The sequence below is a fragment of the Glarea lozoyensis genome, assembly GCF_000409485.1.
Source record: "Glarea lozoyensis ATCC 20868 chromosome Unknown GLAREA19, whole genome shotgun sequence".
NCBI lineage: Eukaryota > Fungi > Ascomycota > Leotiomycetes > Helotiales > Helotiaceae > Glarea > Glarea lozoyensis.
In genome coordinates, this window is record NW_007360993.1 from 403,712 (window position 1) to 420,199 (window position 16,488).

Genomic DNA, 16,488 nt, shown 5'->3' on the forward strand with positions numbered 1-16,488 from the left:
TTAGATTGTGGTGGGTAATATACAGTGCGTGATGGGTAAATCTAAACAAGTAACAAAACAACATCTACAAGACATAGAGAAAAAGCACTCCATCAACCCCCCACTTCCTTCCCTACTCTACCTAACATCCCTAAATCCTTATCCTGAACTCTCCTCTCTATCTACACCCCCCTAATCTCCTTCCCATACAACTCCTCTCGCCTTACAAATCTCTCTCACGAATTATACAACTCCATTACTTGCCGTAGTCTGCTCAAGGATGTGTTTTCCTGCATATATAGTTGGGCATGAATTAAGCTCATGAGATTGATGCTGTGAAGCTGATTTACTACGTATTTCAAGTAGATGTGTTTAAAGGAAATAGCAGAGACATATCATGATTGAGGGTGTTAACGCCGACGGGTCTCTCGGCTTGGGGAACCTCGTTTGTGGGAATTGAGTTGAGAAGAGGAGGGTGATGAAGATGACGTTGTGTTGTGATGTCTTGTGGATGTTGATAGTGAGCTGGAAATGATGGGATGGCGTCGATTCAGCTTTGTTGGTTGATGACGGTGATTTAAGTGACCTCGCTATCTATTACATTATCTCGACGATGTCAACACCCCCTTCTGGAAGTCCCATCATTCATCACCTCGCACCCCAGATCCCTTTCAGACTAGATAGTAGTCCGCTTCTCCACATGAGAGAATTTAGGCTGCAATGGGTGATCAGGTGGGAAAGTTTTGCTGTGTTATTTGTTCTGTGAACTTTGTGTAGCGAAGGTCAGCGGGGATTTTTTAAGTGTCAGTGAGTCTTGACATCTAGCGGTGTTTGGCTGAGATGGACAGTTAGTTCAGTGGTCCTGGGGGGGGGGGAGAAAGTAGTGTAATAGGAAGATGGAAGATGGATGAGGAACGACAGCGTAAGTTGGGAGGGAAGAAATATAGATAGTACGGTATACATACACGAGCTTCAAAACACACGTGTAGGTATTTAAATTAAGTCATATACGGGCTAGCTAATCATAATTTTTCGTCCGCAATGTTGACTTACGAGGGATGGACGTCGGTTGGATGGATGGCACACCGTGTAGCTAAGCGAGATCGAGCCGCCCCTTAGCTTGCGTTGTTGGGAATTAAAGTTGCAGTACCTGACACAGCCAGCTCCCTTACATTTGATTTACTTGATCGTATGTACGCTCACTGTAAGCTTACTCGTCAAAACTCGTTACTGAGATCCAAGTTTGTTTGTCGTTTTCCGCGTACTCACGCGGAGACTGTGAGGGAGGCAGAGATTATGACGGTTCTAGCAACCACAACTACAGTGGGATTGATTTTGAAATACATTGCAATGTTACAGATTGTGTGATTCAGAGTGCGCTTTCATGTTAGTAGTTGACTATAGGGGAAGATTATATCATCAGGTCTAGAGGTTAAGGTAATAAGAAATCTCTCCGCCCCAACTTCATTTCAGGTCTTTTTGATGCTCACAGAACATCTTTGAAGCATTAATTAAGATTGATTGTCTTCATGTACTTTATAGAAATATACAATGAAGCGTCCGGAAACTGCTGAAAGTCGCCAATTGTAACCTTCCGATCCGCTGACCTCTGATCAACGTTTTTGACGTCCTCTGACAATCAAAATGTGACTATACCTCTAGACGGTATTGCTTCCATGTATCCAATGCCGATTTTACGTGAGTAAAGATATCGAACCGAAAAGGTTACTCCTAGGTTAGTCCTGAGCCACGGAAGGCAAATCCTGAAACTTGTGCAACTCGAAATTGCATCATTCAAATACACTAAGCCTCACTCAATCGTCTGTTCTATCCAATTAAGTGGCCCGATCCGGATCCCAGTATTCTTTAGATGAGATATGTCGAAGCATGTCGTACGGTATCAGCAAGTTTCTTCAATTAGCTATTTACAGTTCCTAGCTTTGCACGGTTCCTACGGTTCCTACCATCTCATGACAAAAAAGAGTCCATATGAGAAATGTCAGAGGAAGTCAACGCCATCCTCAAATCAAGATACTGCGCCAGCTTTAGCACTCCCAAAAGCTTAAGATCATACATAGAAAACTGATTGTTCAGAGCAGGTTACCAGCATTTTACACGTCAAGATACAGCATCCAGCTCCCATCATTCCTGAACATGGCAGTGATCACAAGCGGAGCATCAGAAGTCGAAAATGTCATCCGCATCCTCACATCCAGATGTTGCTCCACGTCAATTCCTACCGATCTCGCACTTGTGAGGTAAACAACCTATTCACATCTTCAGTTAAATAAGTCCATATGTCTGCCAGTTCAACTAACATCTTCTCATCCTCATCTTCATCTACATAGCAACTACCACCTTCTACGACAATTTCTGTAAACTGTGGCTCTAGACTGGCTCTACACCTCTTGCTTGTATTTCACACTCCTCTTTACAAACTCATCACCAACTTCGTTTCTTGGTCACCATCTTAGACTCTTCCTGTCCCAACCTTCTCATCCCCGTCAATATCATCTATCAAAATGCGTCTTTCACACGCTATTCTCGCACTCGGAAGTGTCGCTACTGTTCTCGGCGCACTTGAAGATATTGATGTTCATGATCGGTAAGATAAGCCTCTCCCACTTTCCAGACAACATCCATAATCTTCAAGAAGAGTCAATTGATGCTAACCTTGCTATCTTTCATTTAGACGCACTGTCGAATTCTCCGATGATCAGGCTTCCAACCCTGGGATAGTCCCGGTGCAACTCGATTCCAGGAATCTTGAACAAAGAGGAAAAAAGTCTAAGCCGCCGAAAGATCAAAAGAAACCTGATAAGGAGGAGAAGAAACCTGAAAATGAGGATCAGAAAAATACTGATAAAGAGGATCAGAAGGCAAATGAGAAAGAGCAGAAGGCAGCTGATAAGGAGAAGTTGAAGGAAGAGAAGGCAGCTGCGAAAGAGCAGAAGAAACTTGATAAGGAGGAGAAGAAACAGGAGAAGGCAGCTGAGAAAGAGCAGAAGAAACTTGATAATGAGCAGCAGGGAGGAGAATTGCCTTCAGATGGAACGGAGAAACTTCCGAAGACAACGAAATCAGAGGACATTCTAGACGATGGTACAACGACACCGGAGATTAATCCAGAGACAGGTCTACCTTATAAGAAGAAGAAGAAGACACCGAAGATTGATCCGGAGACAGGTTTACCTGTAGAGAAGAAGAAGAAGACATCGGAGATTGATCCCGATACTGATTTACCTGTAAAGACGGCCAAGACTGGTTCCGATCCTCTAGACGAAGATCCAACGACACCTTTGGATCCAGATGCGGATTTGACTGCTGAGAAACCAAAGAAGAAAAAGAAGACAAAGAAGCCAGCTACAGGTTCTCTCGACGATCCTGTAGTAGATCCTGAAGCCGCCCCCGTGGATCCAATGGCTAAGAGAGAAGAAACTGATGCAGTTGCACAATCCGAGGTTATTAGTCGTGTCAAGAGAGCTATTATGCCAGAGCCGGAAGACACATGGGCTGGCACCGGGTGGCAGTCGGTAAAGGATGACGAATAGATTTCATCTGGTGCTTTCGAAAGGGGATCGTAGGTTGTGTCTATATGTGTGGCAGCTTGGTACTTGGTGTTTGTTTTTGGAATTTGGACGGGAGAGATGTATTTGTATGATTAGACATGGAGGTTAAGGAGTTGGTAGTTTAGCACGGATTAACATTTATATGGGGTTTGCTTTTTTAGGATAGATGCATTGCGTTGAATTTGACTTTTTGATTTTGGAATTGTTTATGTCTTCTACACTGCGGACCCAAGAACACAAGTGAACACTAACAAACCAGCAACAGGTGACTTTACGTTTAGCTGACCTCACTGTTTCTCTTCTGTTGCTTTTTCTATCTTATTTTCTAAAGTTATAAGCGTCCTTTAGTATGCCCGCTTAATATGCTGTCATCTCGGGCTAGGTGTTTGGTCCCCCTTTTCAAGCGAGAATAGGTATGTTAGGATTTGTCGATGATGTTGTTTTCGCGTCATGTCTATCGTTGTTCTTTTGTTTAAGAGATGAGCTACCTTAATGAGTAGGGAAACGAATATAGAGTCCAAGGACGTGTTCGAGAATCTCCGCATTTGATAGGTGAAAAGTATCAAAATTGCTTCTTGTCACATGGTCTTCTGGAAGAAACTACAAGACACAAATATTATACACCCGTTTGGCTCCTGTCCATGTAGCAGCAGAGGTAAAGGTACGATGGATTACAATTAGTTCTATTTCAAGGCTGGAAGAAAGATTGTTCAGGCAATTCGTATCTTGAAGAGTTGATTTTTGTCTTTGCATGGAGAATACTTTAAGAAGGGGTGTGGACCGTGTGGTAGATAGATCCGCTTCAACTAAGTTTTACTCGCTAGTTTTGATGGTTAAAATTTGGTTTTCTCCTCATATCTAGGTGATAAATATATTTTGATATTATATATGGGGTATCAGGTCATGTATTCTCAGCTTTACCAAACCAGTTCTGCGAAATCTCTATCCCAGCCATCGTCCACGTAACTCTCAATAATAAATTCTCTGAACTCCGTGTTATACCATGTACTAACCACAACTCCAGATTTCCCCAGTGCAAGCCAGTCGAGCTTTTTAAGGGCTGCAACAATCCGGCGCCTCAAAATTTTGTCCTTGCTGTAAATGTGGACCACTGGTCTTGCATTTTCCCTAGATGTTCCTGCAAAGCACAATAAAATGCAAGTGAAGGAACCGATGCTAGTGCTTTTATGAGGCCATTGCAATATTTCGTCGTGGCTCATGTCGGCGTCCATATCCCTTATGCCCAAAGGAGCCATAACGGAGCGTTGGAGGAGACCAGATATTTGCACTTCTACATTGTAAGCGGCTCCATAAGCATACCAAATGGACATGCTTCCAAGCTTCGTAATCAATGCTCCTGATCGAGACTCTTCTGCATCTTGCCATCTCGTAAAAAGTCGCGCTCGCTTAAAGAGGTCGATTGAACAGTCATAGTTTTTGTCATACGATAGTTGCTCCAGATCAGATAATGCAATATTACTATCTATTTCTTCGAGGATTGATTCAGGAGGATGAACTGAGCTCAAAATGCCCTTCCCATCATCATTCGCCAAAGGCTCTGTGACGTCCGTGACCCGGCGATAAGTCATTAGACAACTTGGGTTGGTGCTATAAAAGGTTAAAATACGTTTTCATAATGAGCAGTTCAATTGAATTACTAACCAGTTAATATCTTGATCGCTCCCTGCAACGTTTGCTGTCCCGCATCTCGGGCAAATATTGTTTTGTCCATCCGGAGAGAATAGAATCATACACATGGAGATTTTTTGACCTGGCCGAACAGCAGATGTAAATTGTATCTTGACGCTTAAATCTCGACCGTTCGCTGCATCTTGAAACAGATATCGTTTTCGTTTGACCAATTCATGTCCGGGACGACCATTAAATTTATCGCAAAGGACCATGTGAAGTGTCTTGATGCAATATTAGTAAGTTGATTTCATTGAGTGACAAGCTACTCACCTCCCATGAGCAAATGGTTTCCAGTGGAACAGGTAAAACATATCCCAATGAGTCTTCGAGATACAAAGCTTTTTGCAACCAAGGATCAATGCTCCTAGGGATACTTTGCTGGGAGTGTAATGTTTCTTGAACGTCGATAAGAATATCCTTCATATCGAAAGTTATCTTAGCCATGGGCGTCCTAACACCGCGTTAGTGCAATATCTTCCCTTATCTAAGGTTCTGCTCACATTGTAGTCATAATGCCTTGCACACGAGTCGTCATCTCCTCTATCATCATGTTCTGATTTTCTAGAACTCTATTCTGCTCTTCAATCTTCTTTTGAACCTCAATAATGTAGTTCTTTAGGTTCTCTTTCGCCTCTGTCTCAAGCTCTGACAGAATTTGCAGTTTCTCCGAAACTACCTTGCTGTCTAGCTCAGCGGCGGCCCTAAAACAGTCAGTCCCTGGAGCTAGAACACAGAAGCTAGTACACACCCCTGAGCTTGAGAGTAAACAAGCTGTATCATCATATTCGCTCGTCCTAACTTCTCTCTCAATCGTCCCACCTCGCCAGCCTCCAGCATACTCCATTGTAGTTTCCTACCAATCTCCTTATACCATTTTGCTTTTGCGACCTCCGCCCCAAGCTGTCTACCATATCTGCCCAAAATTCTTCCAAGAAAACCGTCGATCTCAGTTTTGCATTCTTCCACAATCGGTGCAACTAAAGCGAGTTGGTCCGGGAGAGTGGGACGAGTCGGCCAGAGAACCACCAGCTGAACTAAATGTTAGAAAACTATATGAACTTTAGAAATAAACATCTTACTCTCTCCAATGTCCCGTAAAAGACTGAAAGTTCGAGTACCAGATCTTGGAACTCGACAGCTGAGCCTTGGCTTGCGCGAAGCGCCTTGTAGAGCTTCCCGACCACCTGTGCGATGGCAATGATGTCTCCGATTGAACCGACAGTTATAGGCATTTGAGCGAAGCTGAAACAATGAATAGAAGAGTAATCATGTTGAGCAGGAATAATATGGTAATGTCAATGGGTTTATACAAGGCAGACTTCAGATAAGGCTGAACGTCCCTCCGCCACAATGGCATGCGGTGTCACCACGAATGTGGCTGAGCCCAAGTGCTTGCTGTAAGCATACTGCAAAGCAAAATACTTTTGGATCAGTAGGTATACTTGGATTCTTGATCATGTCTATATGGAGAATTTATATTATATATACAGCAGCTGTGTCCGCGAAGGAGTTCCTCAATACGCCCTGCAGAAACCCCCCCCCCCTGTCCTGCTAAGCGAAAGTAGTATACTACAACACCTTTAAAGAATACAACAATCAGCTTTATTGTCTTAATCCACTCAAGACTATTTAAAGATCTAGTTCTGAGTAGTTAGATGTATGCTTGGTTTGGCACATTAGAAGACTTACAATACCGATGTAGGTCCCAGAACAAGTGCATCAAATCCTCCAGTACATGGAGAGGAGACTTGATTCCTAGGTCGGCCATACCTTTACGGTTATAGAGGATAGAGTAAACAATAAAATACATTGGTTTGATAGAAATCCACTGGAGTGATTTGCGACTTTCCATGTGAGGAAATGAGAATGACAACAAACTTTCGGGACCGGCTTACACATGTCATGGTGAGGTAAAACATGGAGACTTTTTCATACCTTAGTTGAGTTGTGTGTATCTCATTGTCATTGAAGTAGTGTTATTTTAGTCCCTTAAAAGAAACCACCTCGATGTTGGAGCGTTCAAATGTTTACAGCCACTCTCCTCGATGTTGCCTCGCTTAACTCCTTTTATATGTTCCAGGTTGGAAACCGTACCTACCCAGCACGTGCCCAGGTAGTCTCGCCACTACTCTCTCGGAGCATTATATCGAGCTGTAGAGGAATTCGAAAGCAAAGTCAGATTTCAGAGCTATTTTTCAGACGGCAATCCGACATTATATCTTGTTGGTAGTGAGATTGGAGATATGATAGGCAGTATCTATAGCCTTATGGTGAACAGTTGGACCATTAATCATATATTATGTAAAATGAGGCAGTAAAATCATATCAGAGTAGACACATACTAGCTATTGACTTGCTATCAAAATCTATGTCATAAAGTTGAAGGTGAACGGCAACTTGGTTTCACCTTTGGTTTTCTGTTTCTTCCCTCCACCCCTCGTGTGGCCCTAGAAACACCCATTGTATGGACTGTTTACAAACTTAGATCGAAACATCCTGCTCTTTCTCTTCTTATTCAACGTCTCCAAGATTTCTACCACACCAGAGTATACATTCCATCAACATTGACTTGGTTACTACCACATCTTCAACGCAATGGATATGGACGCCATTTTAAAGGTTTGACCCAGCACTAGCTAAGATATGCTATCGATCTAACTGTGAGTTTCCAATTAGTTGTTCGGCGGCGTGTTTATCGATCCGACAATTCCAGATTTCTCCAAGGAGACACAACTGGGCCTCAGAGCCTCTTTCAACATCGTTTTGCTCGGTCTGTGGCTCCAAAACAGCCGTCGATTGCTCTCTCTGCAAAGTTACCTAGTACTGTTCACCCAAATGTCTCGAAGATGACAAAGCTGAGCACGAGGTCTTGTGCCAACAATTCTTTATGTTCATCAACGCCAATCCAAGACCTACCAAAGAAGGCAAAACTGAATTCAAACTCGTTGTACTACTTCCCGAAGACAGTACTGTCCCTCAATTCATGTGGGTGAAGTGCTTTATCGAAAAGACCGACACTGCCACCGCAAGAAAATGCAAAGTCCACCGCTATCAATTCTCGCCTACCCCACATGAGATCATCAAGAGTCCGATCGAACCTCCGGGTAATGAAGATAGAAATCTGCTTCTCAACATGCGGGAGATATTTTACCACGGCAAGACGAACGCCCATCTCGACCATAAAATCACGCTGTGGTTCAGAGAAGAATTTTTGGCAGATGGGTCAAGACCAAACAAGTATGCATTGGGATGTCTTAGAGGGAAAAAGAAAAGAGACTGGAGAGGTCCAATTCTTGTGTCGGCAAATATTGAGACTGAGTCCTTGGGTCACGCATATCTTTACCAAGATGTCGTTCCTTCCGATCTTCAACTTGTCCGACACTACATCATGAACAATGGCGAGTTTGTAGGAGAGAGCTACTTAGACGAGTTTGAGAACGGTGTGGCTGAATCACGACTCCCCGAAATCGTTACTGGTGTGCGAGTCTCTTGCCAGAAACAGAATTCTGCGGGACACTTAGCATATTCCAATATAAAGATGGAGCGAGGCCTAGCAAGATTGATATGTGGCGGCCGGTCCCGAACTACGATGCTTATGGAGATACCTCTATATTTGATGAACACACCAATTTTTAAAGATAAGGTAAAGCAGTCTGCGGCCGAGGTTGGTTGTGGTATGGCGGAAAACCACGTACCATGGGTACTTCTTAGGTCAACAGACATTGAAGTTGGAGATTTCTGGAACCAAGTTGAAGACGACAAGATCGTAACTTTCTCTGCAGGCTCTATCATCGCGTTCCGCAAAGATGGGAAACAATTGACCGCACGTCATCTCGAAGCAGTTGTCGCCTACCACTTGGAGGTCATCATTCCAAAGATGACAGACCTGAGTGAAAGCGCATGGAAAGAGCGAAACAAAGATAAGGGGAAGTGTGATACGGAAAAGTTGGAGGAAGCCCGTAAGGAAATGCTCGCCAATTTCGTGTGCAAGGCAAGTTTCGAGAAGTTTTTCCAGGAGTACAAGCAGAAGAAGATTGAGTCTGGCGATGCCGAATGGGCTAAGGCTGTGTCTCCCTATGAGGTTTGAGATTGGAGTCTGTCTTAAAACAGCTCAAGCTCACTTCTAGGACATATGTAGAGGGAAAGATTGCAAGAAACTGATGTATTGATGGTCAAGCAGAACATGGACTTGAAAGACATTTCGTCAGATGGGTTTATTTTGAGGCTGATAAAAATAACATGTTTCAAAAGTCTAGATGTACACAAGAAAAATAAAACTGGATGCTTTTCAAGTAACCTCAAACCGCGTTTGACACTATATTCAGTGAAGGTTTTGCAACCCAATAACATGCACAAATGTGACCGCCTTTTCGCCTCTCTTGTTGCTCAACAAAAGTTATCAGGTTCGTCACCGCGGCTTTTCGATATTACATCTACTATTGAAAGCTCTGCCGAACTAGGGAGCATTCAACATCGTAAACAGGAAACTGTGCTAGAAATCCTTTTTCTCTTAGTGAATTATGAGTACCTAAGTATTACTCATTGTGAGTGTAAGATTTAGATGCGCTCATGCTCTATAATTGTAAGTCTCGGTTGGGTTAATATGACTCGATCTGACTTTATGTATCACGATTTCCATTAGCGAGCGTCCAACTTCTGCTCGTTCATATACTAGATATGGCAACTTGAAAGTAACAACAAAATCAAGCGAGTCCCAAACTGTCTTTGACCAACCTAGAACGGCCACATGCACATCCCTTTCAATTCACTTCCTCCTTTGACAACCCACATCACTTCAGCATTCCGGAAATTACAGTACCCATAACCATTTGCTTTCCTCAACTAATTTCTCACCAACAAATTTTAATTACCATATCATAGAAACATTAATCATGTGGGCGCCGGACCAACGCTTCTCTGGGCAGCAATTAAACTTATACAGCAGTAAGCCAAAGAAGCCGAAGAAGCCTAAAACTGAAACAAAGGAGAACAAGAAGTCGGGTACGTATCCTCGAAGAAATCTGATTACAAAAAGGCATACATGCTCACATCTTGCGCTTCTAGTCGATAAGTCGAATTCCTCAACACGAAGTGCCTCGACAACTTCAAGTTCGAAAAGTCGCTTCTTATCAAAATCCTCACCACGTCCATCATCATCACTTTACCAGACATCACTTTTATCCGTATCCACAGAAACCATCACAAAACATGATAAGCCACCAGCACCAAAATGTAAAGGATGTAGTGAGCCTTCTCAATCTGTGTGTAAAGGATGCACTAGCGATTTGTATTGCTCAACGACATGTCAGAAGAGGTGTGAGCCTATGCATGACATAGTCTGCGCGCAGATTAACAAATTTTGTACCGCGAATCCTTCACCAGCTGGGTCTCGCAGTAAAAGTTACAGTCTCGCAGCGATATTCAACGGTACCGCTCCGAATCTGAAGTTCGTCTGGCTAGAATCAGCACATGCTGGCCACCTAGGAGGTGAAGCCGTCCTCCAACTACACGACCATCTAGACACATCCTCTCCCCACCTCGAACTCGACATACCCATCCAAACCCCCTCTTCCCCAAACCAACACCTCAAACTCTGGCGCTCCTCCGACCCTACCAAAGATAAAAAACAACCCAAACCCGAATTCGAAGAGCTCTTCCAAGGAAAGCGTCTCCGACGCTGGAGAAGTCCATTGTTAATCACCAAATGCACAGTAACCGCCAACCTAACATCCAGCTTCCACGATTTCACGCCCTCCGACATACAACACATATCAACACACTACCTAACCCACGGCGGCCACATCGAAACACCGATCCTCGACCCCACAAACCGCATCGGGTCCTCCACCTGCGACCCAAACGTAATCCACAGCGTGCGCCTAAGTTGTTTCGGGGACGAAGCATTCCTGAGAAAAGCGCATCTAAACGCCCTCAACATCTCTCACCACGATCCCAGTCTACGGGAAAGTGCGATCTCGGAAATAAGCGCGCATCTAGGCTTCCCTTTACGTCTGACGAAATTAGAGGCGGAGAAAAACTGGTATACCAAAGGTTTCGTGATACACGGACGCAGTCCGCTGTACAATCTGATGGCTGAGAAACTAATGACATGCACGAACCCGAAAGACGGCGTCCACTGGGGCTTCACGTCGTCCTCGTCATGGATCGCGCCTGGTCCTGTAGTGGTTAGTCGGGAAGATGGAAAACCGTTGTATACGTATCAGATCGCGGTGCTGTTGCATTTTATCGAGGAGGTGTTGACGCCTGCGATGATGATTTTTGCGGAGTGCGATGAGGTGGTGGAACGGCTGGGTCTAGAGGAGGTGTTTGAGGAGAGGGGATTGAGACATGGGTATGATGGGGATGTGGTGGCGAAGAGGGCGTATGTTGTTAGGTATATTGTGGAGAGGGAGGGGTTTGAGAGGTATTTTGAGGATTATAAAAGGGAGAAGGTGGGGAAGGGGGAGGTGTTGTGGGGGAATGCTAGGAGTCCTTATGAGGTGTAGATTTTGAGGTGGTTGTGGGTTATGGAAGGTTTAATGAGCGAAGAATGATGAGAATATTAGTAAACTGGGGTTATACGTAAGGAGTACATAAGGTGCTCACATATTCAACCTCTGATATATGGTATTTATCGATTAACGAACTAGCGACAAAATAGCGAGTAGCAACAAGAGAAGTAACATTACCCCGTTTGCTCGCAAATATTTTCGTCAATTTGTGAGAAGAATTGATCGAACAACGAAAATCAAAGAATAGTGAGAACCTGACCACATATTGAATCTATGCAAACAGATGCTATCGAGGTTGTGGACGTTGGACTTTCGTTGTGACTGCTACCTTCACAGAAAATCCGCCTCGAGGCTCAGCGAGCATACTAAGAAACAAATATTAAACAGTAGGAGGAAGGTTTAAAGAACAGGCGTAAATCTTCAAGCGAAACATTCTAGACTACCCCTGATTTACTTGTCTTCCAGGCTCCGTCGCAAGCGTTATTTTTCTTTTTGATAATGTTCCTCGAAAACCATATATCGTGGCAAAACATGAACAGAATAAAAAGGATCATAAATGTACTGAAAAGCCCAACAAAAACCAGAGCAAACACAGGAAACCACTCTGAAACGAATATAAATGCCATCCCGTCTTTGTCAGAGTATTGGACACTTTGTGCAGCCAATCTAACCTGCATCGCGTTGAGGATGACGGAGATGATAGTGAAGATTATTAATGAAGGTACCATGAAATGGTTCAAATATGAGCCCCATTGAGCGTCGATGTGGTGGAAAGTCAGTTTTCCAAGGGAAATACGCGAGTAAAAGTTCAGTCGCGTCAGGCGGAGCTCGCCGTAGCTGTACCGTGGTGATGCATTCGCATCCTCATACCCTTCAAATGTCGCGATCAAATGAGCAAAAGCGTCCCAGGTAATATTATCAATCCCGTCGCTCTTCGGAACTAAGCCTTTCTCTTGGGCGAGGTCGAAGTCGGACTCATATCGGATCAGATAGGAATAAGATCGCATGAGGCCAATGATCGCCTTTTGAACATCTCCATTACCGGCATTCGATTCAACTAGGTACTGCCAGAAAGCAAACGATAACAGGTACTTTGGAATTGGCTTGATAAATATTTTGTTGTATTTCCAGACTAGGTGAAGGTGCGGGTTCTCTACAAGAATAATCTCTCGGCCTCGAGCCGCTTGATGATGAAGAGCCGATATATGGGAGCTTCTCGGGGTCGAGACCTGGAGAAAACGAGTTAGGTTAGTAAAAGCCGCGATTGTGTGCTCTGCTGCAATTAAAGACGTACCAGCCAGAGTCTTGGTGCTAAACGATCAAGCTGCGGAACGAGAAACTCTTTTTCTAAATATTTATCCAACTCAGGAGATCTGAGTTGAGCCCGCGCGTGCCCTGGCAAGCTTGTCGAGCTCGGCCAACGTGGTGACACACGGCGGAGTGCTCTTGCGTCATCCAACGCCAGCTCTTGATTCAGCTGGTGGGTCTCAGAGAATGGGATGTAATTCATATCCGCAACTCTGAACGAACGCTGGGGTACAGGAGAGCTTTTTTAGATAAAGCGCATCGCGGCTTGTAATCATTGGAATTGTTTCGTAGCTGGTGGTTAGAGACGTGTGCCTTATGACTTGCTGCATGGCGGACAATCTCAGAATTCAGCCTGCTCCATCACCAGCCCATCAGTGCCCAAAACTACTCGTGCGAAATCACCTGACTGCATTCGGGCACTGAAGTTCTACTTAGTAATTGCAGGGCGTCCTGATAAAACGTGACTGCTGCAACTTTAGACAACTGCGAATCCGCGTAGTAAGGCTGAAGCTATTCAAATAAAGCAACCAAAACAGGTGCCCATCAACAAGCTATGTTCAATACTGCAGTCATTTCGGTTCTTACCTCGCTCTCTGTTCTATGGTTTCTGTTTCGCCGGAATCATACGAAGCAAGTAGAGCCTCGTGATCAGCCATCAATAGTTCCTTCGTCGAGGCCTTGCGGACTGCCAGATCTTTATCCCGTGTTTCCAAGGGATGGGTTGAAAGGGAACACCAACGTCGAGTACGCACCATGTTACTCTTCTAAGAAAACTGGTTGACAGAAAATAGCATTATTGCCGTACATGGCATTGAAACATGCTCTCCAACTACATGGACTGCTTACGAACGAGACGAGGAGCCAAGAGGCCGCAAGATAAATTGGCTTGTGGATGATGACATGTTACCAAGCGTAGTACCAAATGCTCGGATCTGGGTGTTTGACTATAATTCACGTTATTCCCGCGACGCACAAGAAGTCGGTATCAAAGATCTTGGGGCGGTCTTCCTTCGTTTTCTATGGGACAAGAAGCATGAGCTCGGAACACGGCCGATCGTCTTTATTGGATCATGCTTCGGAGGCATTCTCATTACACAGGTAGGTTTCTAAAGCATGTCAAATCTTGAAATTCCATATCGAATGAGCTTCTGAGCCTGATTAATTATACCTAGGCACTTCAAATGGCTGCGTCTGAAAGTGAAAAGTATATACAACTACTACAGTATACAAAGGGTGTTATTTTCCTAGGGACGCCTCTACGTGGTACAAGAGTAAAGTCCCCCGCGGAATGGAGAGTATTTATATCGGCAATGTGGGACGCAAATCACGAGCCATCTACTACTCTTCTTGAAGACCTAGGAGAGAATTCTAGCAACCTTGAAAGCATCGTAGAAGCCTTCGGCAAGTCAACTATCAAGCATGAAATCGAGATACGATGCTTTTACGAAACTCGAACCACCCAAATCTTAAATGCAGTGCTCAGAAGATCAGTTTCAAAATGGTCAAAACCCACCAAAATTATGGTAGGGACTTAGGAGAACCCCGATTGTTATTATATCCGCTGACTCCCAAAGCTCGTTGAGAGAAGATCGGCATGCCTTGACTGTCACGAGCAGATCCCACTCGAAGTGCCTCACGCTATGATGAACAAATATCGTGGGCCCGACGATGGAAACTTCAAGCTTGTCTCTGGCAGGATAAAAGAAATATTCCAAAAGACTCAGGATATCCAACATCGAACGAAAGAGCAACTCACATGTCTACAGTCGCTCTCTCGTAACTATAGGGAATATAAAGATACGAATCCGAAGCGAGTTGTAGGGACCTGTGAATGGTTGCTCGGACATGAAAAGTTCCTCAAGTGGCGTGACGAAAGCGTAGAAAACTTGCTTTGGGTTTCAGCAGACCCTGGATGTGGAAAATCCGTCTTGTCTAGAGCACTTGTGGATGAAAGGCTTCTTACTCCTAAAGAACCTCCTGCCCAGGCGCAAAGTATATGTTACTTCTTCTTTAAAGAGGGTGACAATGAACGATGCAATGCAGTAGATGCCCTCTGCGCCATCCTACACCAGCTCTTTACGCAAAGACCGGCTCTTCTAAAACATGTTATGAACGATTTCGAGAATAATGGGGTTAAAATATGTAACATGTTTGGAACACTGTGGGATGTTCTGGTGAAAGCAACTACAGACCCAGATGCTGGCCAGGTTGTATGCGTTTTAGATGCTTTGGACGAATGCGAAGAATCAACAAGAAAAGCTCTGATTCAGAAACTAGGCGAATTAGATCTGACCCGTCACGAGATGAGGACGAAGACTAAACTAAAGTTCGTCGTTACAAGTCGACCTTACGAAAATATCCGGAGAGCATTCCACTCAGCAGTTCCGGATGTGCTATCGATCAACTTGAGAGGAGAGGATGAATCAGAGATGATTAAAATTAGCAACGAGATCGATTTAGTTATTCTGGACCAAGTACCAAGGATTGCCCGCGCCCGTGATATCCCAATCGGTAAAGACATCGAGGAGATCCTGATAAATAGCCTACGAAATATGGATAATCGAACGTATCTTTGGCTCCATCTTATCCTTGATGAAGTTCGAAACACCCTTGAATCTTCCGAGGGGAAGCTAAACAAACTTTTAGCCGAGATACCGTCATCTGTTGATGCCGCATACGAGCGTATCTTGAACCGGGTTACTGAAAAGAGGCTGGTCAGGCAGGCAAGGACTCTGTTACACATTGTTGTTTCAGCAGAGAGACCACTAACCTGGCGAGAAATGAATATTGTTCTAGCAGTGTTGGAGAAACAAGAGGGCAAGAACTGCAACTCGGAGAAAGAGCTAGAGCTGGACTCTCGAGACGCATTTAAAACGAAAGTGCGAAATCTCTGCGGCCTGTTTGTTAGTATTATAGACTCAAAAGTCTATTTAATTCATCAGACAGCTAGAGAATTCCTCCTTAGTGAGCACCGCATTGGTACACATTTCGACCATACCAGAACTGGTGATAGTGTCTGGAAGCAATCACTGTTACTAGAGGATTCAAATCGATTAATATTGAATGCGTGTATATTATACCTTCTCTTAAATGTATTTGAGACAGATCCTCTAGAGGGGATGGATGAATACCGATACTGTTCCCAGCATAGTTTCCTAGACTATGCGGCGAAACATTGGGCCTCTCACTTTCGAGAAGCTAACATCAGAGAGGAGGAAGCACTATTGGAGTCAATATTAAAAGTTTGTAATCATCAATCCAACCGCTTTCGAACATGGTTTCAATTGTACTGGACCACTAACCACCCATACACAAACCTCCCAGGCTTTAACGATCTGATAGTGGGATCCTATTTTGGGCATGAGGCAATAGTGCGGCTGCTACTTGAGAAGGGTGCTGATATCGAGACGAAGGATACGTACGGCCGG

At 44.2% G+C, this 16,488-nt stretch overlaps 6 protein-coding genes across 6 annotated transcripts; 4 read left to right on the forward strand and 2 right to left on the reverse strand.

The window, feature by feature from the left end:
- Positions 1–2,501: 2,501 nt before the first annotated feature.
- Positions 2,502–3,530, forward strand: GLAREA_12651 (uncharacterized protein; the record flags this gene model as incomplete). The annotated part of the gene is made up of 2 exons (XM_008083432.1): positions 2,502–2,584; positions 2,672–3,530. 2 exons carry the CDS (start codon positions 2,502–2,504, stop codon positions 3,528–3,530), a joined length of 942 nt encoding a protein of 313 aa, XP_008081623.1.
- A 935-nt stretch (positions 3,531–4,465) lies between these two features.
- GLAREA_12652 (uncharacterized protein) lies at positions 4,466–6,472 on the reverse strand (the record flags this gene model as incomplete). Its single annotated transcript, XM_008083433.1, has 6 exons — positions 4,466–5,156; positions 5,211–5,461; positions 5,511–5,691; positions 5,741–5,941; positions 5,989–6,269; positions 6,320–6,472. The coding sequence occupies 6 exons, from the start codon at positions 6,470–6,472 to the stop codon at positions 4,466–4,468; spliced, it is 1,758 nt and encodes a 585-aa protein (XP_008081624.1).
- A 1,655-nt stretch (positions 6,473–8,127) lies between these two features.
- Positions 8,128–9,327, forward strand: GLAREA_12653 (uncharacterized protein; the record flags this gene model as incomplete). The annotated part of the gene is made up of 1 exon (XM_008083434.1): positions 8,128–9,327. The coding sequence occupies one exon, from the start codon at positions 8,128–8,130 to the stop codon at positions 9,325–9,327; it is 1,200 nt and encodes a 399-aa protein (XP_008081625.1).
- Positions 9,328–10,132: 805 nt separating this feature from the next.
- GLAREA_12654 (HIT/MYND zinc finger-like protein) lies at positions 10,133–11,746 on the forward strand (the record flags this gene model as incomplete). Its single annotated transcript, XM_008083435.1, has 2 exons — positions 10,133–10,241; positions 10,305–11,746. The coding sequence occupies 2 exons, from the start codon at positions 10,133–10,135 to the stop codon at positions 11,744–11,746; spliced, it is 1,551 nt and encodes a 516-aa protein (XP_008081626.1).
- Positions 11,747–12,186: 440 nt separating this feature from the next.
- Positions 12,187–13,262, reverse strand: GLAREA_12655 (uncharacterized protein; the record flags this gene model as incomplete). Its single annotated transcript, XM_008083436.1, has 2 exons — positions 12,187–12,981; positions 13,047–13,262. The coding sequence occupies 2 exons, from the start codon at positions 13,260–13,262 to the stop codon at positions 12,187–12,189; spliced, it is 1,011 nt and encodes a 336-aa protein (XP_008081627.1).
- A 351-nt stretch (positions 13,263–13,613) lies between these two features.
- Positions 13,614–16,432, forward strand: GLAREA_12656 (alpha/beta-Hydrolase; the record flags this gene model as incomplete). Its single annotated transcript, XM_008083437.1, has 5 exons — positions 13,614–13,804; positions 13,852–14,158; positions 14,233–14,583; positions 14,635–16,302; positions 16,403–16,432. The coding sequence occupies 5 exons, from the start codon at positions 13,614–13,616 to the stop codon at positions 16,430–16,432; spliced, it is 2,547 nt and encodes an 848-aa protein (XP_008081628.1).
- Positions 16,433–16,488: the final 56 nt, after the last annotated feature.